The sequence below is a fragment of the Uloborus diversus genome, chromosome 9 (assembly GCF_026930045.1).
Source record: "Uloborus diversus isolate 005 chromosome 9, Udiv.v.3.1, whole genome shotgun sequence".
NCBI classification, from domain to species: domain Eukaryota; kingdom Metazoa; phylum Arthropoda; class Arachnida; order Araneae; family Uloboridae; genus Uloborus; species Uloborus diversus.
This window is the reverse complement of record NC_072739.1, coordinates 129,602,521-129,629,433: the sequence shown is the minus strand read 5'-3', so window position 1 is coordinate 129,629,433 and position 26,913 is coordinate 129,602,521. Positions and strand designations below refer to the sequence as shown.

Here is a 26,913-nt window from a genome sequence, read left to right as displayed (position 1 = left end):
AAAAAAAACTACTTGCATTAAAGTAAATTAATCAATAAACTAGAGTTTTGTGTCTTACATTCAAATGAATTTTCAAAAATTAACACAAGGAGAAAGTGAGAAAGTAAATCTGTGCTGGTCTGCTTTCTTTATCGTCATTAGTGAAAATAAATAAATACACACATAAATAAAATACATACATTAAAAAAAAATTTAAAACTTAAGATTTTTCAAAGGAGAAAATCATGCAGTAAGCTCTTTTCAACGTGAACTTAGAAAACTCTACCTGCAAACCTTCTGAATAGGGTAGGTTCGATGATTTCTTAGAAGACAATAGTTTAAAAGGAAAACACATCTAATTCTAGTAATTAAGTATTAACTGTAATTAATGACATGTTCTATTATAAATGACAGCTTGTTATGAAACACGAGTATCATACCTTAACTTGCATGCTTGAGCCATCCACTTTTTCTTCTAAGTTCTCAACTTGTTCAAGAATAGCCATATCTATACGCAATGCAATGTTGCGATACCAGAAACTAGGTGAATCTTGATCTGGAGCAGCTCCTGGTAACTTGGAGATTTCTTCATCCAACTCAGTTAATTGTAATGTTGTTTCTGCCAAAGAAATAAAATGTTACAAACTGAGTCTTTTTTTTTTATCACAGAAAGTAATAAACAGATTTTAAAATGCATGAATAAGACTAGCTGCAGTCAGTAGACATATTTTCTCTCCTTTCAGTCTGAAAAGCAGAATTTAAAAAAAGAATGATTTTTAGAGAACTTTAATGTAGATCTGACTTTCAGCACCAAGAATGTTGAATAAAAGGGATACCTTTTGTTTATTAAACCACTTTTGTGGCCATAAACACTTATTTCGCTGTTCTCAACAAGATATTTTGACTTTCATTACGTAACTCTAGGATACTCAGCCACCGAGTTGTTAATGCATTTAGAAATAACATAAAGCAAATATAGAACAAACTAAAAAAGCTTGCACTTTAAACATATAGTAGTGACATGAAATTTGCATGAAAAAAGAATCTAACTTAAAAATTAAGCACAAAGAATATATTTTTAAACTTGAATGCCATAAATGAATGTGAGAAAATAAAATTCAAATGTTATGGGAAACAGAACATTGATTGAAATTTAGAGACTTAAAAAAGAATAAGGATACTAATTTACAAGAGAAAAATGCACACATAATAAATTCTGACCTTCTGATCGTCCCTGAGAGCAGGAAGTGCAGGCAAATTGGAAATGTTTCTGAAGCTGTTTCTGAAACATTTTCTCCCTGACTCCCCTATGATGAAGAGCACTTATTATTGTTTTCAACTGGTTTGGATCATCTATTCGCCACCATCCTCTTTGGAGTTCTACGAGGAGGAAAAAAAATGGTATTACAAATAATAATTTTACTCTTAACTCAACACAGGTATATACAAGCATCGAATTAAAATAAAACATTAAAATTAGAGCTTTCCAAGAAACAAGTTTGTAAAAAGAAGATAATAAGACAAACAAAAAAATAATTTTCATCCCAACACAAACATATTCAGATTTATAACTAATATTTGATGAATATTATTTCAAAAGAATTAAGGATTCAACTCTGATCAAAATACAGGCAGACTAACATTTAAACTCTGCTCTTTGTAAAGTTGTCCAACTGTGATTGATAGACAACTCTGAAAAATAATCACACTGTGCAAGAAGGGTTGTGCTTTTCAATTAGTCGCACTGTTCATTGTGGATCAATTACTCACAGTGAATATGTTGTGATGCAGTAGAATTTTCTTAGCATACCCTTTTATGCAAAAATGAATTCCACATTGTGAATAAATATGCAAACTTTTCCTCCACAGTTTCAAACAATTACAATGCTTTAAATCTTTGGTGGGTTTAAAAAAATAAATACTGGTGACATGGCCTATATATATTCTGCTGGTCCAATGGGTTTCTACTCTGCTAGTCCAATGACATTTTTTATTCCTGGATTAGTGTAACACTGTTAGTTTTGAACCCCATCAAGTGTTGAAAAATCTCTCAAATAAACTTGATAATTAATTTGATCATCCCATGAGACATAATTGTAAAACTCAACATGTATGGGGGGGGGGAGCCCCGGGTGTCACCCAAAGTAGAATTGCAAATTTTTGAATAATATAAAGCTAAAATGTATTTTTAAGACTACAAATTTGAAAATTTTCAAATTTCCAGACCCTACTCTACCTCATTCTCCATCATGGATTGAATATTATACTCAGGATTAGGTTCATATTGTCAAAACTTTGAACCAGTAGTGACTTCCTCTTAAGTCAAAAAAACTGAAACTCTTTATTTTCCCCTATATCGTGTTTAGAGATATGTTTGAAATAATTAGAGGCTATCAATTTTGCACAACCCCTTATTTTTCCAACTTGTCAATGGCTCTGATCAAATGCCTCTAGGGCAAGTTATGTATAAAGTTTTTATTTGTCTGTGATATAGTAATCACATATATTTTCTTAGATTTGCGTTTTTATTTCATGTGTTCCCGATTTTGTCAACTATTAACTGTATACTGATGCAATACTGTGTTCTCTAACTGATCGTGTCCTTTTTCTGTTTGTTCAAAAAAAAAAAAAAAAATCGCAATTTTTGTTGTGTTTTGGGCTGTTAAATTTAAATGCAACAATGCCCATATCAATGCCCTGCGTAGAAAAATCGTATAGTCTACGTACAAAAATTTAAGATGTTAAAAATTTTTGTTATGCCATGTGTTTGTGCAAATATATCATTGCATGTGGGTTATTTTGTCAAGATCAATCTTGAAAACAAGTAAAAATTTTGTTTAAATGTGTATGGTGTTTCCTTTACAGATAAAATGATTTTGACGTCACCATAATATGGACTTTAAATATTCATGCGATGAATTTTTCTGTTATTGATGTTCTTGGTGATTTTTGTGGTGTCATGTTTTTTTTATGTATGTCATATGGTTAAGTGTTTGTGGGTACTTTCTGGCAACCGTCATTCTGTGTCATTGACTATCTCACTGGGTTTTGTTTTTTTTCCATTAGGCATTTAAATGGTGACTTACCCTTGTATGTAAATTTTTGTCTTTTATGATATGTAATGCGTGGGTTTGTTGTTGCAATGTTTTAAATTTTTTCGCGGACAATTCAATTTTTTTTTCTTGTTTTTTTTTTCCCCTCTTTCACCGGGTATAATGTGATATAGTAATCACATATATTTTCTTAGATTCGCGTTTTTATTTCATGTGTTCCGTTTTTTTTTATTTAATGGCGTCGTTTCCGAGTTTTCGGCGGCCATGTTTTCCCTTCTTCCTCCCGTGATGTGTTGTCTCCCGCCTTTTTCGCTCATTGGCCGTAGGCGTGGCCTAGTTCGGTGATGTAATTTTCCCGCGTTCCCATTCGCTGCGCTAAGTGACGCCGCGTGCTCGCGCGACCGCGTGGGTTTTTAGTTGGGATGTTTTCGGAAAATTTCGTGCTAGTCGAGTGCTAGCGGTGACCATGTGATGCTGCTTTCTGAGGAGCTTGGACGCTAGACCTGTGAAAGGTCGTCTCACGAATTAACGATGATGGGGAGTACGAATCTTGATCCATCCGTTAAAGGAATGGTGTGATGATTTAATTATCGATACAGGTGCTGATTAGCCCTGTCAAATACCTAAAATGAGCTATTAGTTAGTAAATTCTGCTCAATATGATAGTCAAGAATCAAGATTTAAAAAAAAAAAAAAATGGCGACGTCCACGTTTATTGTCCCGACAATGATGATTGAATGTACATCTCGAAGTTTTTAAGTCCACCCCTTGTTTTTCTCTTCGTTCCGAATTAATGATGGTGGCATCTGCATCTGGATATACCGTGCGAAACATGAGCGGTATGCGCACCTGAATCTGAAGTTAATTTCTGACGCCTGCATCGCCATTTTCGTGGGGAGATGTGGTTCCCTTTTTCATCGCCAGTGATAGTCCCCAGCTCCAGTGATGCATCACTTCATTCGTTCCGCTAAAGTATAATGTAAAGCATCCTTCCTCCGTTTTTCTTTTTGGTTTGACTCCGTTTTTCGTTCCTGCAACATCGACTCACGTCATTTTTTTTCATATGTGAAGCTGACCCATCCCTTAGGACATCTTAAATCCCTGTAATAGACTGTCTTGCAATAATCTACCTTGTATTCCTTTTTAAATTCATTTCATGTAAGGAGAAAATCTGTGGTTGAATTCGCGGGAGCTCCCCCGAGACCTTCATGTAAATGATGGTCGGAAATAAAAGATGTGTGATGTGCCAAATCTGTGTGAAGTTTTGTTATTCATTTACAACTGTGGGGTGAGTCAAACTTTTTCTCTTTGAGTTCCATGTAGGTACCAAACATTGTGACGTCCTGGAGTTTTGCGGAAACACTTAAAATACGATCGGCCTAAATTTTTTTCCTCATTTTTTTTTTTTGTTTCAGTTGGTGGTTTGTTTTCTAACAAATTCGAATGAATAAACCACTTTTCCACCACATTGTCTTTTGCATACTAACCCACTTAAAATTTGGTAATAACACAAATGTTCTGAAAATTGTATGAGTTTCATGTTTTCATAGAACATTAAAACTTTTTTTTTGCGTTAAGGCCCCCCCTTAATCATAATGTGGATGTCACCACAAATTACCACCTCGGGTGTCACCCATGCTAGGTACGAAACTGATACAGGGTTCGTACTCAATTTCAGAAACAAAATGAAGGATTTTTGGAGGAGTTTTGAAGGAGTACTAATGGGCTGTCCTTAAATGGTGTTGCACTCTTATTCATCGTATTTGACCCCCTTCCTCTTTGTCACAAAATGTCACACTTCACCTTACTACTCCTCATCACAAGTCACAACATAGTGTTGCAACAACTGTGTGATGTCACTTTTTATCACTCTTTCTCTTACCCTTGTCACAATTTCATGAACCCGGCTCCCCCTCAAGTTATGACATCAAACATGGATGACCCTTTTTACATTGTCAGAACTGCGATTTACTAAACAATTGTTTTCTTTAACACAATTGCTTAATATAGTACATTTACTTATGTATTTTTAAATATTTAAATAATAATTAGACAAACTGACTTTTGCTGCTGAGAGTGTGGTGGAGGGAAAAGCAATAGTTATAAAACTTGAAAAAATACCTAAGCACCATTTAAGCATGTTTTACTTCACTTATGAAATGTCTTAGTCATCTAATAATATTTTCACCTTCAACTTTTATGTCTCCTATGCTCAATTTGTAAATCACATCTTTATGAAAAAAATAAATATATGAAATTACTACATCAAAATCGTGAATATACCTTTGCCCTAGTGACGATGTTAAATTGTCGATTGAAGTATTTTAAGTCACTGTCATAGAGAAAAATTATGTAGTCTTGAACTAAAAAAAAGGAGTTTTGGAGGAAATAAAATCAAAATGAAGGAGTTTGAAGGGCCCTTTAGGAAAATTTCCTGAATGAAGGAGTATTGGAGGAGTTTCGAAGGAGCGTACGAACCCTGTGATAATACACTACATGAATGAATGTATACGTTTTTTTAAAGTTAGTACAATCCAATATACAGTTGGCTCTCTGTTTAACGACTTTCAAGGGACCGCAAAAAATTGTTTCTAAATAGAAAACGTCCGTAAATAGAATGCTTTTAACACTACAGTGGACCATCTGGGACCATGAAAAGCCATCGTTAAATAGAGAAAGTCGTTAAAAAGAGTGTCGTTAAACAGAGAGGCAAATGTATATAATGGTTTATTTGCAGAACAGATTTGTTCTCTTTTCTTTTCTTTCTTACTTTTTTTATTAACAGTACTGAACACTTGGAGATTGTTCATAACGTTTGTTGATGCACATTTTGAAGTGAACAATAAAATAATTTACTTACCCACAGAAATAGGTTGAGGTGCTTCATACTCTTGAGTCATTTTCTCCATCAAAAACCTTTTTGTAAAACCAGGTGATGGGGAGTCCCTTGAGGTAGGTGTGGTGCAGCCAGGACCCGGGGTTGCACTGGGTGTAGGAATGGAATTAGGCGTCGACACTTCAGGTGACCGACCAAAACTCAGGCCGAAGTCATGCATGGGAGAAGTATGAGATAATGTAGAAGTGAAAGATGCTGAATGATGTGAAGAACATGTTACAGGAGACGACGATTGATAAGTTGGACCGAATTGGGGTGGAAGGAAGGGATGCAAGAAGAAACCAGGAGGAACACCATTCATCAGCTCCATTTGCAAATTAGACAAGGCTGAAGCCACTTGGCCTGGCTGCATATTGGCATTCACAGGAGAATGGTTACTGCGGTTTGAAGATGATCGTGCATCACACGGTGGATGCACATTTGGATTTCTTGGTGGCTGAGTAGTGCTAAGTAAGCTTTCATCACATGGCATTCGCGGAAGAATACTGAACCATGGTTTCTGACTGTTAGGTTTTTCACCAAGAGATTTGAAGATCTGCTCAGATAACATACCTTGCTGAAGTCCAAGAAAGGGTCCGAATGGGTTGTTCGAGTCATTTTTTGGCAAATTGAAATAGGTGCCATTCATCTCTCGTTGTGGTACCAAGGGGCCATTGAAGAGCATATTTCCTGCAAGGATGGAGGCAAATAACGGAGAATGTAAAAGCCAGTTCTGATCGGGAGGCATGGACGGATTGGGTGCATGAGATCGGTCTGAACCGCCATGAAGTTTTGACGCACCCAAATCTAAATTTATATTTTCATTGAAATTAGGCATAAAAATATTTACATTTGACTTTTTGTCTTCCTTAATATCACTGCGATCATATTTTTTATCACTTTCTTTGCTACGCTCTTTTTTAATTTTTGTATCATTTTCCTTTTTAATAGGTGGCATTGGAGTATTGTTGTAATCTCCCTTATCAACGGTCCAAATTTTCTTTTTCTGGCTAAACTGAAAATCTGGAAGACTTTTATTGTCAGTATTGCACATTTCTAAAGGATTTAATTTTAATTCATTATGCTTGATAGCTGGCATTGATGATTTATCTTCAAGATTAGTTTCAGGATTGTTTACTACACTTTTATCCGACTTTTGAGTTTCATTTTCTTCTACAACTGTTTTTGATCCTTTTTCTTTATCAGTATCACAAACTTTATTTTGTTGTACAACAGGTTCTTCCTCTTCAGAGACAGACAATTTTGTATTGCTCGTTACTTGCTCTGAATTTGCAAGATCGGCCTGATTTACCTCCTTTTTGATATCAGATTTAGGGTCTTCCTCACATTTAACAACTTGGTCACTTTTCATGGAAGCACTTTCAGTAGTTTTTTCAATATTTTCACATTCTTCTTTGATAGGTATCGGTGTTGGCAGTTTCTCTACTTGCAAATCTGGTTTCTCACTTCCTTTGCCATCAATCACAGGAACTTTACTTTCCTGATCTGATTTTTCCGGAGATGGTGAAACATCCTTCATTTCACATTCCTTGTTTCCTTCAAAACTCAAAGTTTCTAAACCGCTCTCAATTTTAACTTTTGCTGCTTGTGAAGAACTCAAAACCCGTTCTCGTTCTTCTGCTTTCAAAGAAGATTCCATAGATTCAACAAAAACACCTCCAGATTTTGGTAGAACCCAATATCGCCTGTGATATCTGTCCATACCAAAAGTAGCACCACGGATAGTATAAAATGCTTTTGTTAACTTGTTTGAGCACTGAGTAAGTTGCTAAAAATAAAAATCAAAATTTCAATCATCTTACATCATTTTTAATGTGTTAATACAGAAACGAAAAAAAAAAAAGTTAAATGAGCTTACCTTAGATAGTTTTTCAATCTTTTTATTTATTTCATCATTAGATAAGTGTAAATCCTCATCCTAAAGTATAGAAAAATATGTTCACACAATTAATTTTGCAGGTAAAATTGTTCTGAGGAACAATTGATTCAATTGATTATTTATGGGCTATTAAAAGGCTTCAGCCTTTTATGTAGCATATAAACAAGTACTTATTTTTCTTCACCAGAAAGTTCAGATAAGCTTTTCATTATTAGATCACAACTAAATAATAACCTTTCAAATAAATAGACTCAACAGTGAAATCCTGTTACTACAAATACAAACAGTATAAAATATCAGTTTCAAAGAATTAAATAATCAGTCCTGGTTTAATTTCTATTACATTCCTTGAATTCCACTACAACAAAATTCCTGCTACAATAAGCTAAATTTGTGATCTCTTGAAATTGTATTAGATAATTACTAGAAAAGCCAAAGGTATAAAAAGGTCAGTTAAAATAAAATATTAATGCATAACATTCCTTAAAAACCTACCTTCAAGAATTAATGTTACACAATTGAAACTTCAGTAATATTTGTTCAATACAATTAAAACAACAATATGTTAAAGCACAATGGAATCTTCAAATTGAGACTAACTACAAGGAAAGGCGAAAAGAATCAAAAGGCGGTCTATTAAATTCAATATATGACATGGTGGTAACAAAATCCTTCAAAAAAAAAAGAAGAATTCCATGATTTAACTCCAAATATTTCTTTGATTTTAAAATTGTGACTATTATACATATCTAAAAGGCATAACCACATTAATACAGTACATCTGCCGTTTTTGCAAGAAACACTGTAAATTTTAGTTCAAAAAAAAAAAAAAAGAGAGAGAGAGAAACAGTAGACTTTAGATTAAAAAATAACTGGAGTAAAAACAGTAAGCTTACATTCAAAATATTTTAAGCCAAAGCTAAATTTTATTCGGTTCAACATTCAACCTACTGACATTTGAAAACTCACACTCAAAATGATCAGAGAATTTCAATTCAACATGTTCGAAATATTTTAATGAAAATAAACAAATTTTATTTACAAGCCTTTTAACAAAGCTTAATAATAATCGAAGATGAGAAAAAAAATCAGATTCCAAACATAGATGCATAAGTATTGTAATTTTCAACAACTGCATGAATTGGAAAAAAAAAAAAGCGATTTAATAATTACCGACAGAACCGCCAGAACTTTTGAGGAAATGAAAAGAAAAATATCTGATTTGGGATAATTTTCTGCAAATTTTTATTATATTTTGTTGTGTACAATCTCAAGAGTTTGTTGATTTCTAGCAGTTTTTTAAAAATCGTTTCAGAGTGCTTAGAAAGTTGTTTTGTTTCTTTAAAAAAAGTTTTTTTTCGCCTCAATATGAAATTAATTTCAGGGAGGAAAAATACAGAGGTTTAGCCGTTTGGTGATTGCACAATTATATTTTTTCTGATATTTCGAGATTTTTTTTCATATACTCTGATAATTCCCTGATTTTTTCCCGAAATAAAAATTTCCCTAATTTTTAGGTTGTGTTACCACTCTTCTATAAGGTCATGTAATTTCAGCTTAACTGATGGGGAGAAAAGAAAAGGAGAAAAAACAATTACCTCTCCTTCTGAAATTTGACCAGGAGCTTGTGTGTCATCACTCTCATTGCCACTTTCATTTGCAAGCTCACTCTCAATGTCATCTAATTTCTCTTTATCACATTTGGAAATATCCTTCATATCAGGATCATCATTGGCAGTGGGATTGTCTTTCTGTGTAGCAAGGCTAAAATCAGGCAAATCAGCAGATAACATATTGGCACAGTTGGGATTGTCACGATTTTCTTCCATAGCACTCAGCCTAGCTTTGAGAGCTCGGCGTTGCTGGATTGAGCGGTACCTGAATTTCAAAATTTTATAATAGCGTAAAACTTATAGTTTCTAACAAACACAAGACAGTAAATTTTCAAATACTTCAACCTTAATTTTTTATTCAAAATCAAAATTTAGCAAAACAATACATTTGTTTTACAAAACAAATGAATTGGTTTATTAAATTTTGATTAGAATCAAACATTATCTGTGTTCAACTCTTTTAGCTGATTACAGAAGCTCAAAGTTTTTTCTACACTGTCAATAAAGAAGTCCAAATATAGTGTGTGTGTGGGGGGGGGGGGGGGAATGAAGCTCACAAATTTCTCAAGCACACTGCAAAACCAAAACTGAACATCTTTTTCACGTCAAGCAGAATGACCTAACTGATAAAAACAAGCAATGTAAACTTCTGGGAGATATCAAACTGCATCATACAGAGGGTAAATCAGGGTGAGCATCCTATTAAGAAGAAGCTTATTAAATTCTTTTTTTTTCCATCGCTGCCCCCTCCCCCTTATTATCATTTTTGAATTTGTCAAGAATGCACAGTACAAATAAATTAAGCATTTAATAACATTATTCAGTTATTTTCATTTGAACTTACCTCCTTAAATCACCTTCAACAAGCCATTTGTCCTTTCGCAGTACATTAACATTTTCAATATTGCTATCAATTTGTCTGCAAAGAAAATCATTATAATTAAATATAAATCTCAGTTAACACATAAATGATTCTTAGAAGAATATTTATGTTTTAAATTTATTAAAGGATAAAATAAATTTGATCCATGTGGCTCATGCTAGAAGAAGTGGAACAGGAAGTTGACAGAGCAGTCGTGAACCTAAATATTTAACATGCCCAAATTCAGTATGTACTAAAAGGAAATTGGCAGCAGCAGGCTTTGAACCGAGTCTCATGCAGCCTTAGTGATTAGAGCTGGAGGCATCCACCAAGACGATCCGAGTCCAATCCCCAGTATGGGAATGAATTCACAACCTCTCGGTTGCTATACAGTAATCCTAAGGTTCAATGTATGGTTTTTGCAGCAAGCTGTAAGCTTAGTCTTGTACTTTTGTTTTGCATTCTGACTGAACATTTGTACATTTCATTCAAAATACTTTCTTGTACATAATTATCAAAAACCATTACAATAATTTTGTTTAATTTATAATAAAACAAAGAACAGCACATGCAAGAAAATAAATCTAAGGAAATAACAAATATGAATAAGACTTTGAACTGTACCTTGTCAATAAGCGGCTAGTAAGCAATTCATCACAAAGGTATGCAATTATTTCAGCTTTCTGACTTGGATTTAACGAAAGAAATGGTTTAATTTGTAACCACTCCAACATCTGATATGGAAAAAAAAATCACATGTTAGTAAAAGGAAAAGAGCAACATCTATGGTTTATTGAGATATAGGAGGAAATTAAAAGCACTTCTAAATTTTATGCATTAATTTTGATGATACTAATATTCTTAGGAATCTCAGAACTGAGGGCGTAGCTATGCTTCAAAATACTTTTGTTCATACTATTGGTTTAAATCAATAATACCTATTTTACTTTTTCACAAGCCTAGGTAGTACTAGTGCGGCCAGAATTTACCTGGAGGGGGAGGATGTGTATATTCAGTGAAGTTGAAAAAAATTGAGTAGATGTCATCATGGTTGATAGGCTTTTGCAAGGCCGAAGTGTAGATCACTACCAGAAATTATCAGTTTCAATTTAAAAATCAAGTTGATCCTTTTAAAAGGTGGTTTGAAACAAATTTGTTTAAATTTGCATTATTTTTACAATAACAAACAAAATGTTTCAGGGAGTGGCGTTCCTTCAAATTCTCCCCAACTATAGCATTGATCATAACCAGAGACAAACAAAAATTTAAACCTTAGGAGCTAGGGGAAAATTTAAGATGTTATACAAAAAGGTATTCTCAGAGTTAATAGAAAGATTCAGTGTTACACGGTTAAAGACTCTTTTTCAAAAAGAACTGGTCGCCAAGGTATTTCTTTTAGATGCCCGGGGTTTGCCAGATCCTGATCACAGGGGTCTGTCCAGGATTTTTCACAGGGTCCGTTTTTTGTGAAAAATCAAATAATTTTGTGAAAAATGAATTAATTTTGTGAAAAATCAAAAAATTTTGCAAAAAAATTTTTTTTTTTTTTTTTTGTTAAAACGAAATTTTAGAATTTAGAGATGGCACAAACTGCATCAATTAAACTTAAAGTTGAGTGTTTTCTTCTTGTATGACGAGAAAATCATTCTGGATTTTTTTTCTGATATTTGGCGTGGGGGGGGGGGGGAGGGCATCGCTCTTTCAAGTATCAATATTTATCTACCATTCTGCATTATGTTAAATTATACTAGATATATTTCTGTTCAGTATTTAAAATAATTATAACAAAAATATTAATAAATAAAACAAAATCCAGAATAGGGTTCAGCATTCAACTTTTTCACCCAAGACACTCTTAAAAAGCATGAAATTTCGTTTCTAACTTATAAATTCCGTGATTTTAACAAAAATAAAAAGAAATTTCAATTGTTTACCTCTTAACAAAGCGTAATAATCATCAAAAATTCGAAAAATCGGATTCCCATAGCGGATGCAAAGAGATCGCAATTCTCAAAGGGAAGGCATCAAAAGTATAAAAACGGCTTGTAAAAGAAATATTTTTGATAAAATTATTTTAAAATTGCATTTTAGAGTGCTATGACAACATATCATTAATATCTGTGAACACAGTTGACCCCAAAAAATAAATAAATAAATAATAATAAAATAAAATAAACCATCTACTCAGCATTTTAATTTTTGAATCATAACAGAATTTATGGAATTTTGCTTTAAAAACTTGAAATGAGAGTTCTAACAGAAATAAAGAGACTTTTCATTTATTTGAATCCTAATAAAGCGAAGTTAGCTTGAAAAAAGAACAAAATATGATTCTCATATCGGATGTTAAAAGATTGCATTTTTCAAAATGTAGACATCTAAAGAAAAAAAAAACGGTAATTAAAAGAGTTTACTTAAAGTTAATTATCCTTGTTAGCATCGAAAAATCAAAACCCATATAATTTTCTCCCAAAATAACAATTAAACATCGCACCGCACCCTAAAAACGCAAATATTGACAAGCCGACAAAATGATGAGAATATTTTCTAATCTCATTATAAAGGTTCAACGCCAGACGCTAAGTGGTGATAGTTTTGAAGTTGGTAACCCTATCTGAAGCGATCATATTTTTTCCTCACCCTTACTATCCCTTTGCAGTTCTAAGTTCATTTCGCAGATATATATTATTATTGTTTATTAAATCATGAGCAGAGAAAAGTGCTTACCAATTCCTTTTCAGAAAAGTTTACAACAACACCGCTGCTAATTAGCTGTGATAAAACAAACAACCATTATATTTATTTGGCAGTAGCAATTATTTATCGCTTGCAGGAGCATCAGAGCATCGCAAGAGTGCCGATTTTTTCTTTTCTTTTTTTTCAAAATTAGCCGATTTTGTATAAGCTGATCCCTCTAATTTGACTTAAAAAAAGGTTCCAAAAATTATCGGTTTATGCAGAGAAATATGCGGTTTATACACAGAAATATGTGCTATTTTACTTTCAGATTTGCTCTTTCAATCAACAATTTGTGACAGATCCCATCTCGTTTATCAGAATTTTGTGAAGGGTCCGTTTTGTTTGATCGGGATTTTGTGAAAGGTCCGTTTTGTTTGATCGGGATTTTGTGAAAGGTCCGTTTTGGTTGATCGGATTTTTGTGAAGGTCCGTTAACGGACCCAAATATCCTCTGGCCAGACCCCTGGATCATAATAGACTTTAGCTGTATAAAAACTACCATATTAGGATCGGCAAAAGAGGTAAAACCAAGGATTGGCGCCCTTCGCCTCAAAACGCTCTTCGATGTACTAATGCTAAGTTGCACAATTAAAATGTTGTCAAAAAGCTTTTCATTGCTAGCGCATTATTTAAATCCTGTTTCAAACCCAGGAGCAAGCATCTAAGCTTACAAAGACACAACCAAGGAAGCAACTATTGTTTGCACATAAGTTGTATTGTTGAATAAATGAGCTCATATTTAGAGACCACAAACATGAAAGCAGTTAGATTAAATATCATTTTATAATGCAGTTGTTTTATTCTCTAACATAATATAGAAACATCATGCATGTAACTGGCAACAAACAAATTTCTACAGAACAGTTTCCTTAACGATTTTACCTCAATAACTAATAATAAAAAGAAAGTTTAAAACTAATATAAAGTAGGATTTAGTAATGAAGAACAATCACAAAATATTACTCACTGGACTTCTCTTATCTTGAGCTATGAAATAAAGTCTGAGTACTTCTGATACATTATTGTTTGTGATATCAGCATCTTTTAAATTTTGACCGAGAACTGTTGCTGACTGGAAAATAAACACAAAATTAGTTTACAATTTTACCTTTCTTTAAACAGAACAAATATAGAATTTTGAAGATTCAAAAAGCAAATGCATAAATCTTAATTTCTTAAAAAAGAAATGTAGAAGCGTTATACTCTTCAGAAATATTATTCATATTCAGTCTTAAATATATCTAATATGTAAGAATTTAGAGGAAAAAGAAAAATGTAGGAGCTGAGCCCCGTGAGCTTTTGTATCCATTTGGAGCTGCTTAAAAACACATCAGAATCAAGTAATTTATTACACTAGCATTGATTTCAGACTGCATAAGCTTCTAGAAATTACATACGCAAAGCTATGATGCTTGTAACAAAGAGAGCTCAAATAAAATAAAATTGGTCTGAATAAAATGCATCTAATAAATTAAAACTATAGCTAGTTTGAAGTTTTAATCCACTAGTGACCAAAATTTTTATCATTACACACAAAAAAAAAAAAAAAAAGTACATAATTTACTTTAAATTTCTCATGCCAAATAACATGTTATTTATGACTTGGCTTGATCACAAAGGCATTGATTCTGAAAACAAATTATAATAGCAATGTCAATTTCTTTTTTGCATTTCGTTAGTAATAGTTCAAGTCTGAACACAAACAAAAGAGTTCATATCTTAGATCACTGTTAGAATTCCAAGTACAGTAAAACCCCTCTAATGCAGACACTAACAGGACAAAAATTTTTTGTCCACATAAAAGGGATGCCCGTTAGGAGGTTTTTTACTGTATTAGAAAAAATAAGGCAACATTATTACTTTCACTAAAATTTACTTTAACCAAATACAGCATTAAATACGTTAAATTAATTAGCATATAGTGTTACAGGTGGAATTAAAAAAAAAAAAACACACCATTAAAGATTCCACAAAAATATGAAGCCATTTTTAAGGGTAAAAATATCAAATTATTGATCACTCTTTATGTTTGAAAATTGAAGGGAAAATACCTCTGAATTGTGAGGTACACCAGGATCATCAATTGCACAGACTAGAAGGTGATGTACCACAGACATCATTTCTTCTTCACATTTTTCATCTAAGTTCAGTAATGCACATTGCATGGTGTTAAGAGTTGGTAAACTTTCCATATCTATGAAAGAAAAATCATGTGATAAATAAAAGAAACTTTCGGAAGTTATTGGTAGTCACATTTTTATAACTGAAGTTTAGCATTAGTTACACATTAATAAATAATCTTTCTTAAAACACTTACCAAAACCTAAAGTTTCGCCAAAATTGTGCAGGAATTCAAAAACCATAAGAATATCTGCAAATGCTTTTCCACAAAGTTTAACACCTGGTATTCTATTCAAGTTAGGCAAAGGCTAGAAAAAGGTAACACTTATTATTTTTCCATAAAAAAAAGAAATTTTTTTATAATATGAGAACATTAAAAAATATTTATACATTTCCATAGTTTGTAATTCTAATCCTAATTAAACTTGACAAAAGGATAACCATCAAGCATTTGACGTGTTATGCTTGTTTTAAAATGTCGCTGCATATTGGATTCTCACCATAACATTTGAAGTACTTGCCCCAAAAATATGCACTTTTTAACAGCAAGATAATTACTTTTCATTGATAAGTTTTGTTCTTTCAATACACTAACTTGTCATCAACTTTTCATTAAAACTGCATGTGACAATGCATGGTTATCCTTAGACATCATGCTAAAAGATAGTTAATTAACCAGGGAGAAAAGTAGCCTAATGTAATGTCATTATTGGGGAGTTGGGGGGGGGGGGGGTAGGCAGCATCCTATATTTATATTGAAGGCCTATATAGAACAGTTTGAGATACAGATCAAGATATTTTAACTAAGTTCATCTGATGTTGAAATCTTGTCATCAATTAATTCTTCCCGCCTAAAAATAATACTCAATGAAAAATGTCAAGAAAAAGGTAAAAAGTTTTTTTTTTTTTCATTTTAGCCCCATTATTCAGTTGCTTTGCATTTTGCAAAACACTACTATAGTGTAACTCTTGAATGACTTAGTGCAAATCACTAATAACTAAGTGAAATCCCTAGTCAGGGATAAAGAAAACTATTGAGCAATATGACATATGATTGAAAAAACAGAAATTGTGCAAAAAAGTAGATGAAAGCTATGTCAAAAAAAAAAAAAAAGGTCTGGTGCTTAAAGCGTTTTTTCTCAAGCAAAAAATATACATCAGTTAAAATACATTCATCATATTTCAAGAAAAATTTAAGACTAAATGTATTTGTACTTACCATTAGATCCTTCAGCATCATATCATCAACAGGTTTCTTTAACTCTCGTAAGTAATCCAGTTCAATGCGTCTTTGCTCCTAAGTCATAATAAATAAATAAATAAATAAACTGTTGAGAACAGTTGAAAAACATAAAGGCAAAACACATTTTAAAATCTTCTATTACCATTTTTTTCTCTCTGTTTATCCTCTTCTCAAATAAAATTTCTTCCCGTTTTCTCTCCCTTTCCTATGAAGAAAAAGTACACTATATAAAACTTTTATATCAACATACAAGATAAGTTTGCCAATATTTTTTAAAAGAATTGGATCGGGGAAGACATTAAAGGTTTCAAAAATTTAAATATTATTACATCATATACAGAAAAAAACTATAAAACCCATTTAAAAAAAAATAAGAATATTTGCTAAGAATTTTAGCAAAATCCTTTCAATTTTGCTAAAATTTTGTCTTTTAAAATTTGAAACAGATTACCTTTCGCATTGAAAAAGGTGTTCCTTGTAATGCTAAAACACATGTGTCTGCAGTAATCTGCAATTTGTGCCATTAAATGTTGTTATTTCTTATTTCACTTTTCAAGCATACTAAACGTCTCAATTTAGCTCTTTATTTACTTTTCTTATCCTTCACATTTTAATGAAGTAAAAATGAAGTAAAAATAAAGTAGATCATGTTTATTTCACAGATAAATGCAAGGAAGTCAAAAAAAGGAAGAAAGTTACAGTTCTTAAGTTTTCGGTGGAGTAATTTAATAAAGGATTCCAAGCTTATCTAAACGTCATCTGAAATTTTCAGTATTTTCACAAACTTTAATATTATTCCTTAACTCTTACAAATATTGTTCTAATTGCATTCCAAAGCAAGATAGAAGAAAAACAATATGAAACAAACCTCCTGCTTCTTTCTATTTTCTAAAGCTCTGACTAGAATCATATGCTGTCTGCGTCTCTCACGTTCCTAGAAAAATGAAGACACAAAATAAATAACTAAAATGCAAAAACCCTTAATATCAACTAAGAAAAGATAATAACAGTAAAGCAAGCAGTATTTGTAAAGAGGGAGGGCGAGAATAATCAGAATTTTTTTGAACTGCGTCATGCCTGAAAATTTCAATTTATAAAGATCTCACACTATAAACCAATGTGCAGGAAAGACATGCTGGAAGTAATTGAGCAAGGAGCGCAATAATTTATAAGCAAATATGCAAGCCATGCAATACATGAATATAACAAATTTAAATGAAAATGGCACTCTCATCAAAATGTTCCTTGATAAAGTTTGAAGAAGCTAAAATCAACCAGTAAGCTAGAACAATGTCAATTGAATAATGCACCTCTAATTGGAAAACTAAACATTTTTCCTTAAAAACCTAAACAAAAATATGTACAAAAAAGGTCAAAAAGAAATCTGCATTGCAAAAACTCTCTTCTTCACAGTTGCCAATTACACCTCCAATAAAAAGTTTACCCCTGATCTTAAAAGAAAGTTATCTCGGAAAAAGTTACAGCAAAATCTTACAGAAATTCAGTGGTATTTTTCTGAGAAATTGCTTTTTTTTTTTTTTTTTTAAACAAAGGGGAAAAAAAGTCAACTTATTCAGATGTTATTGAAAACTTTTAATTTGTTAACTAAAGCTAGCTTTGTTCCCTTTAAACAATAATTATTTACAATGAAAAGTAATTTTAGCATAAGTTTTTAAATGAAAGTGAATTTTTTCAGCTATCATGATTACGGTGTAAGATTTTTTTAGTTGCTAACCCCACATTTTTGTTCGGATGTAAAGATTACTCATGCCACAGAATACTCGAAAAATACTCTATTGATCAACTTAAATCTTCCAATCTTTCATACAACATTATGTTACATTTAAACCAAGATCTGAAAATTTGTCAATAAGTTCCATAAACTATTACAATCCAATCATGAAAAGACTACGATATGGAATTATTTTTTTTCACAGCTATTAAGCTTGCATAGCAGCTGACAGAGTGGTGTAGTGGGTAAGACGCTGGTCTCTCACAATCAAAAGCGCAGGATCAAACCTGGTTCCAGCTGGTGGGTTGTCAAGATGCAGAATATCGACAGCGTCCATGTCATATGACATGTCATATTCGGCATGTAAAAGATCCCTCGAGTACTCGTTTGTCATGGAGTATCTCTAGGGGAAATTAAATTCCTAGTGCATTTTTGCATTGAATAGAGCCCAGGTGCCTCCATCTAGAGGAGAACCTGGGCGTCAAAATCCTGGCAGCAATGGCATCCCACTGATAGTAGTGCTACGTGAAAGAATAGGTGCTATTGCTATTCTGGGGGATCACACTAGGTCTGCAAAAGGAAGTGCATCTACCATAGCCGCGTTAGAAAAAAAAACCTTGCATAACATGCATAATATCCTCCCAATGAGTGCCATTGGAACCAAGGTTATTCAGAGAACAAGCTAGCAAAGGTCATCATTTTTTCTTTTAAAATCTAAGCAGTAAGGATGGAAAAAGCACAGCCAACATTTTAATCATGCATCCCTTTTCCATAGTAACAAATAACATCAAGTTATGCATCACAGATGAAAGACCCAACTTTTACCTACCAAATCAACCATTAGCAGCATTTCTCTACGTTTCTGCATCTCCTAATACACAGGAGAGGAAAAAAATTACACTTGAGCATACTTCATACATAATAACGAAAATTAATTATGTTGCTCAAATGCAATTCATTTTGCAAAGTAAAGTGGTTCAGGGAAAAAATACTTCTATTAACATTTTAACTTCAGTCTTTTTACTTGCCTTATGATCAAAATTTAAAGGTCACAGCATTTTTTTTTACACAACAATATCAACTTTATATCTAACAAGTTAAAACTGGAATGCTCTAGTAAATTGCATGATCTAAATAAAATAAGAATTTAAGAAATTTAAGCAGTATTTTTTCCCCGGGCATTAGCATAAATATAAAGCATTATAGACATCTTTAAAAAAGTCCTTGGTTTGGTTTATTTGATTAAAATTCAAAATGCAATTTACAGCTAAATTATTAAAAATTTAATTTTAAATTAAGTGTTGAAACTAGTTATTATTGGAAGTTAAGGACTTGAAAAAAAAAAAAAAAAAAAAAGCTTTTTATACAAGTCTGCAATATATATTTAGTACTTCAAATTATGCTACACGCCTCAGTATAAGATTATGCTTGCCGTCACAGACAAAATTCAAAAAGACTAAATCAACATCAACAGACTATATTGAAATAGAGGATTCTGAACTATTCAGTGTCAAGGGAGGAAATTCTGGTAAGTGCAAATTTTGATTAAATCTGCATCTGGGAAATTCTTTAAAATCTGAGTTACATTCAAATGCATTCAGGGGTATCACAAACTAAAATTTTTAGGAGGGTGAAAATTGCCAATCTGTTGAATAAAATGTTCAAATTTACCCAATGATAAAATATGAACGTGCACACATATCAAACATACATAACATCTAATGAGAAGGAACGTTATGCATCATTCAAAAACCATTAAAAAAGAAAAATAATAATTTTAATGTTACAGTATTTTCTCTGAATTTGCTGAATCACAATCACAGTTTGCTGAACAAAGACTTTTTGGGAGTCAGTGACCTCCCGTGACCTGCAATCAGAGCATCCTTGAACGCAATACACTAAATTTAAAGTAACAATGCTAAGACTCACTCTGGGCAAGTACAGTTTAAAGTCTGATCCATACTTTTTTCATTTTTTTAAAAATCAATACATTGGTTACTACTTATCCAAAAGTTTCTGCCGCAGCTTTATTGCTGTTTAAGACTTCCTTCCAACTGATGTAAAAGATTTAAACATTTGTTCAATGCAAAAAATTCTTTTTAACTGCTGTTTAAAGGGGGGGGGGGGGAGGGAGGAAATTTTTTGAAATAAGATCAAAACTAGAATTAAACTGTTAACTAAACCTAAAGAAACTTCACTAAAGAAAAATATTAATTAAACATTTAGCTATTTAGTAATGAGCACAGTGTTCTTCAACCAGACTATCCAAGCTTGATCACAGGCATGGGAAAATAACTACAGTGAAACCTCAATAAGTAGTCGACCAGTTAAGTGGTCACTCCGTTTAAGTGGTCGTTTTTCTTTGGTCCCGACAAGGTCTCATTCACAGTAATGTAAAATGACCCTCCTTTACTGGTCACCAAACTTAATTTTACCCGCTTAACTAGTCACTCAAAAGTTGTTTTCTAAAATTCCTTTTCCTTATCGGATCTTAGAAAATAGTGTCGGACTCAGTTGAAAGGCTGTTTGATATTCATTTTCCCTTAAAATCTCGATATTTCGGTTCTGGTCATTCAAAGTATACTTCTTGCTGTGACTCTGCCAATTGCCGAGAATATGAATCTAACTCCTTCCAGCAAGACAGACAAAATCTAATACCTGGAGAAAGTAAGTCAGTGTTTAACATCCGTTCACAAAGAACAACAAACACTAAATTTAAAGCTTGATGTGTTAGAAGAGATAGTTCTTTTCCGTAAGCAACAACTTCATCAGTCAACATTGAAAGATTGTATTGATGTACCGTAACTACATAAAAATAAGTTGTTGTTATTAAGTAATGTACAAGTAAGAGAAAACAAAACAAAGTAACTATCATTAGTATTTTCCCCTTTTTAAAATTTCGACTAATTTATAAACATTTATTACATAAGCTATTGTTTTTCTCACAGAATTCTACTGCTATTCATGAATATTTGTAAGATTTTTTTTTCTTATTTCCCACTCCATATAAGTAGTCACTCCGCATAAGTGGTTAAAAATTTTTGGTCCCTTGAGTGACGACTTAACGAGGTTTTACTGTACTTTACAAATGTTGAATAGGTACGCAACATTATACTGAAATTTAATACTTGACAGAAAAGTACTAATGTACAATTTAAATTTATTTAATTCATAAATTTCCTCAATATTTTAAAGATGACAGTACCTGTTCTCTCAGGAAAACAGCCTGCTGGCGTTTCATTTCTTGCTCCTATAAATATAAAACATACCAATCCAAATATAATACCCATCACAACATTTTTAAAAGATAATAATAATAATAATAAAGCACAAAAAAAAAAAAGTTTGTTAAAGTTATCATTTAATATAAGAATAAAATGGTAGCTGATATTACTTCAAGCAATTGCTGAGCCCGAATTTCTCTTTCTATCCTCATTTGCTCCATTCTTTCAAATTTCTCCTGTTGTTTAATCATACGCTGCTGCTCTTTTTGCTTTCTACTTTCTTCAGCTAAAAGAAAATATAATATAATTAAATGCGCTCACAATAGCATAAACGGACAAGAAATATTCACACCCTTTGAATGCATTTATGCTATTTTAGAAAGAAAGTATGCTTGAAAGTATAATTCCTGATTTTATTTATTTATTTGTTTTAAACATTGATTTGATATTGTTGTAGCAATAACATTAGGACGATAGAACAAATAAATGAACCCATAATATTTACCTCTGCAGAGTGACTTTCAACCATGTTTAAATAAAAAATATTGGGATAAACAGCAAACCAATTTGACAACAGCTAAAACTATTTAGTCAGTAAGTCTCAAATGAGGAATTCAACTACATTATTTTACCCAATGGATTCAATGGTTCTTTATATATAGAGGTTCAACTTAATGTCTGATTTTAATTGGAATAAAAAGACTATTTCACAAAAAGGGACATTTGGATAGTTGAAATTAAACAAAACAGATCAGATCTCATTATCAAAACAGACTGATATATTTTATTACAAGAATGTCAGTTTTATTCGGATTTCTGAATAACATCCCCATGACAGATCAATTGTTTCACTGCAACATTTTATTCCAATAGGTACTGACACTAACTTTGAGTAAGTATTTTTAAGGGCCATAAACAACTACTTTTGAAAGAAACTGATCATAACAGTAAAACGTGAGGTCAAACGTGAAAGAGCTATGGGAAATAATGAGGATATGATTAAATTATATTATAGGAGAAAATGTGAACATAAAATTTCAAAAGCATTTTTTTTTTCTAAATCAAAATGCTTTTTTCTGTGATGTTTTTCTTTTAATGAGATGATAGAAAAAACAGCAAAATGAAATGTAATGTGGCTGATCCAACAATTTATGTTTTGATAAGTTTCAAAGAGAAATGATTGCAACAAAATGTAACAAAAGGAATGAGTATAAAACTTAACTAGTTTTATGATAAAGTTTAAGCCAAGAAGAAAGACAATAATGAAATGTGTGTGTGTGTGTGTTTCTAAATTTCAAAAAAAAAAAAAAAAAATCACGAGAAATTTAATTTCTAAACAGAGGGAATTAAAGGAAATACCCAAAAACATATTCAATTGGTAAAAGATGGAATAAGTCAATTCTAATATTTTTAAAAAAGTGAGTTTTTTTAATAAAGAAAGGCATTGGAATGTTTAAATGGGAAAAATTCTGAAAGAATTCTGCATTAAAAAGTTCTCAACTTTCAGGAAACAAGTAATAGTACATAATTCTCAGATTTTCATAGTCAGTCAAATTTATTAATTTTAAGAGCTCTCTCCAAATAACTAATATCATTTACAAAATTAACATTGATGATGAAGAGAAATTTAAGTTGGATGTAGGGAAAAAAAAACAAAAACAAATTTTAATAGTGTATCAAAATCAAGTGCACAAAGTATTGCTACTAAAAAAAAGATAATAAATAAAAAATAGATCTAAAGTATTAATTAAAAAAAAAAGCTTAAAAATGTATGGGGAAAAAACAGTAAATGTAAGCAAATAAAAAAGAAAATAAACCATGCACACCTCTGGATTTCTTGTCTTCTTTAGCAGCCACTAAGGCTTGCTCCCTCTGTGCTTGCTTTAGAAGCCTGGATTCATAGTACTGTCTTAATTTTTCTACATAATAAATAAGTATTTACTACCAACCGAAAGTTATCATGCAAACTGTGGTTTTCAGAAAAAGAAGATCAACAAGCAAAAGAATATAAGAAAATTTAAATCATAAAATAAGGAAAGAAAGAAACAAATCATAATAAGGAAAGGAGTAAAAAATTTTAAATACCTAAGAAAACAAACAAACAAAAAAATAAGTGTCGAATTTGTTCACTATCAGATGGTGAAACAGTTGAAAAGAATTTAAAGCATTTTTTATTAGCAGTTAATAACATACACAGGTTATTCATAACTTTCTCCATAGTTTTAAAGCTATAGTTAAAAAACTAAGACGAACAAAGCAGAAAATAACATTTGAAAGAATACAGATAGACAGAACCAATCAAGCTCGATTTACCAATCGTACAGACAGTGGCAAATATAGCACCCCCTGGCATGGGGTTTGAGGAGGCACTCTCTGGCAAAATAACAATGAGTTGAAATTATTTATATATTTTTTTGTTTTTGAGGGGGGGGGGGGCACCTAAATCAATGAACGCTACCGCATACAGGTGCTCATATGTGTAATCTCTTGGTTACATGCGATGCTGGATTTACCTATAAGCTAGACAAATTATAGATTGGGCTTGCGGCTTTGTTGGGGGTCCCCTAATCCCAAAAAAAGTGCAAGATTCATTCAATAAATTTCATTTCCAAATGCCTGAAAACCTTGAAAATTGAGAAAAATGTACTTATAAAAATTAAATTTTAAAATTTCTAATAAGTACAAGGGGAAGGGTTATGCCAAAATATGGAGAATTCAGCTCTTTGATAGGGTCCTCCTGGTTCAAAAATGCAAAAATCATAGTTCTCGCGTTTCTTAAGTATATTGCTTTTAATACATTTTTGTGACTCACATGTTTCATACCTTGCTGTTTATTTAATTATGAATTCAGTATTTTGGAAGTTCTTGTGTTATTGCTTGCTTTTGTTTTACTTTTACTGTATACTGTTAATCAGTTTAGTACAAATAAAAATATTAATCATACCTCTATTCTTTTTCTTTCTTTATACTACTTGTGATTGAATAAAGTTGTTATGAGAAATCTTTAGTTATAAACTGGACAGCTGAAATGATGTGTCATACATAATTTTAATTGTTTTTGAGTCCTTGAAAATAATTAAATAAGTCCCTTAAATTTTTTAAAAATAGCTGTAATTTTATTTCTTATCAAGTGATTAAAATCATTCATTGTCCAAATGGCCAAGATGTTACTTTCTCGTTACCTATTTTTTAAATCTCTACAACATCTATTTTAAAGTATTTTTTGCTGCTGATCATTTTTTATTTTATTCACTGTTGTGTTTGTAGAGGGTTGGTGAGATGATTAAAAACTAACTAAACTGAAAGTCAATGTGGGCAAGTAATGATGCATTCTCTTTTCTCCTCCCTGGCTTTTTTTCTCTGTCAATGATTTGTCGAACCATGAGCAATTTTTATTTTGATTGATCTAAATTTTCAAAAAAATGTATAACTTAAATTTTTTTTTTTTTTTTTTTTTGCATTTTTTCTCCTGATATTTATGTAATCCCAAGTACTGCTTATAAAGCTTTAAAATGTAGAATTTGTTATCCATTTTTCATATTTCTTGGAGGAGAAACCCTCGGATCCCCAAATTGGGGAAATACTTTATACCTCGCTTAAAGGGGGTTACTGCATCATTATCCTCATACCCATCCCTCTCCGAAGTCAATCTAAATGAAAAGACAGCAGAAGCATTTAAAAAAAAACATAAAAAGGGACCCTATTCCTGAAATAGCTTAGCGCTCCTTTATACATCAATGTGACTGTCCAGTTTCTATCACACTCGCTCAACATCGTACTAAACGCTATTGTCAGCAATTACAGTTCTGTTAAACCATGCAACAAGACGGGTATGAAAACTTTGTCTTTTATATGCTCTCACAAAAAAAAAAAAGTATACAAGGACTATAATGTTGCCAGTACCATGCTGAATCGAGTGTGTGGTAGGAACTGAGCTACCACATTGATGTATGACATGAAACCAAGAGTTCACGCTTCGAACACATGGGCCCCCATGGAGTGGGGAGCGGTGGGCAGAATGGGACTTCAGCTGCCCTCTAGAGATAAGAACTGCTAATTTTTTTAAAGAAATTGTGCATAGCATTTGCTTTAAAATTTTAATTTGCACAGAATTATCTTTGAAAATTAAAACAATGTATTTTAGAGAAAACACATTTCCTCCTGTCTTCTAAGGAAAACAAAAATACAAATCCCCTGAAAATAGTCCAGTCCGTCTAAATATTAAAACTGAAAATTTTTACGCACCCCAGAAGAAAGTAAAGGTTTCATTCTTTAAATTAAATCCTTTAAACAAAACATTACCTAAGCTTTTCCCTAAAATTACACATATAGGTGCCTATGGTAGAATACCTGTAAGATATGCTAATAGAACTTGAATCGTGCCTGTATTCTTTCAGACCTTCTTTTTTGCTGTATTTGCACCAGCTGTTTTACTATAGCACTTCGAAACTGAAGAGGGAATTGTGAATAATCCTGTACATTAGAGAAATTGATGATAATTGGCGATCAACATAATTTTTGTAATAAATGTCTCCAATAAATATAGCTATTAAATTCCTTAAAATAATGCATCAATTCAATCCTGATGCATGTTAGTTCATGATGCTTGAGCAACACATAATGTATACCTTGTTGTTCAATGTGGTGTTGAATTTGTTTCTGTTCCCACTGACGCTGTTGTTCTTCTTCCTCAGCTGATCGTCCACCGGAACTTTTGCGGTTCTGAACACCTAAACGACCTTTACGAACTTTGGCTTCTTCAATTCTGGCAATCACTTCTTGTTCATTCAATAAAACATAGTCCTGAAATGTGTAATAGGTGAATAAGAATAAAAACACTTTTTTCAAAAACTAAAGAAAAAAAAACTGTTTTCAAAACATACCTGTCCGGAACCAGAGGAAGTACTTTCTAAAAATTCACCAATATTCACCTTGGTGCTAAATGTAAAATTATCTCTTGATATATCAGTTATGCCATTTTTAATCAAATACTGGAAAGAAAAATTGAAACATCCATTATAAACTAATATTTTGTGGATACAAAATATTTCAACAAAAGATTTTGCACTAAAAATATTTCTTAGAAGTATTGGAATATTTTAGAATCTACCAAAATACAAACATGAACTCAAAAGAACTAGAGTAAGATTCACAGTGAAAGAGACAAACTGTAATGCTAAATTCGTTTGAGTTTTAGGATGTTAATTTTTTTATTTCGTTATTAATACAAATGAACTGGCATACATAATTCATATTGTTAAGAAATTACTGAACATTGGGAAAGAGATAATTGTAATTTCTGTAAAAAATGTGAACTTAGCACACTTTGTTATCCATAGTAAATAATTCATTTTTTGTATCTAATGAAACAGGAAAAAGAGAGAGAGAGAAAAAAAAAGGAAAAAAAACCCCTAATAATTCATAATTTAAAAATGCATGCATAAGATAAATTATTGACATGAATATTGAAGTATTTTAGTAAAGAAATTTAAAAAAAAAGAAAAAGAAAAAAACTCTTGGGGGCAGCTTGACAACAGATTTAAAATTATTTTATTTTGAAACACTTTCCTTC

At 31.9% G+C, this 26,913-nt stretch overlaps 1 protein-coding gene across 1 annotated transcript in view; it reads right to left on the bottom strand.

Annotated features, from left to right (window-relative positions):
• The window catches only part of LOC129229348 (bromodomain adjacent to zinc finger domain protein 2B-like), a 141,942-nt gene that overhangs the window by 5,112 nt on the left and 109,917 nt on the right, over nt 1-26,913 (bottom strand). The window contains exons 12-28 of the mRNA XM_054863638.1: nt 26,225-26,332; nt 25,970-26,144; nt 21,512-21,627; nt 21,323-21,367; nt 17,254-17,319; nt 16,528-16,590; nt 16,362-16,439; nt 15,339-15,450; nt 15,073-15,215; nt 13,989-14,093; nt 10,907-11,016; nt 10,265-10,339; nt 9,406-9,685; nt 7,787-7,846; nt 5,893-7,696; nt 1,201-1,359; nt 420-598 (exon numbers count right to left, since the gene is read on the bottom strand). Coding sequence (XP_054719613.1) covers nt 420-598; nt 1,201-1,359; nt 5,893-7,696; nt 7,787-7,846; nt 9,406-9,685; nt 10,265-10,339; nt 10,907-11,016; nt 13,989-14,093; nt 15,073-15,215; nt 15,339-15,450; nt 16,362-16,439; nt 16,528-16,590; nt 17,254-17,319; nt 21,323-21,367; nt 21,512-21,627; nt 25,970-26,144; nt 26,225-26,332 — 3,678 coding nt within the window. The remainder of the gene's footprint in view (nt 1-419; nt 599-1,200; nt 1,360-5,892; nt 7,697-7,786; nt 7,847-9,405; nt 9,686-10,264; nt 10,340-10,906; nt 11,017-13,988; nt 14,094-15,072; nt 15,216-15,338; nt 15,451-16,361; nt 16,440-16,527; nt 16,591-17,253; nt 17,320-21,322; nt 21,368-21,511; nt 21,628-25,969; nt 26,145-26,224; nt 26,333-26,913) is intronic.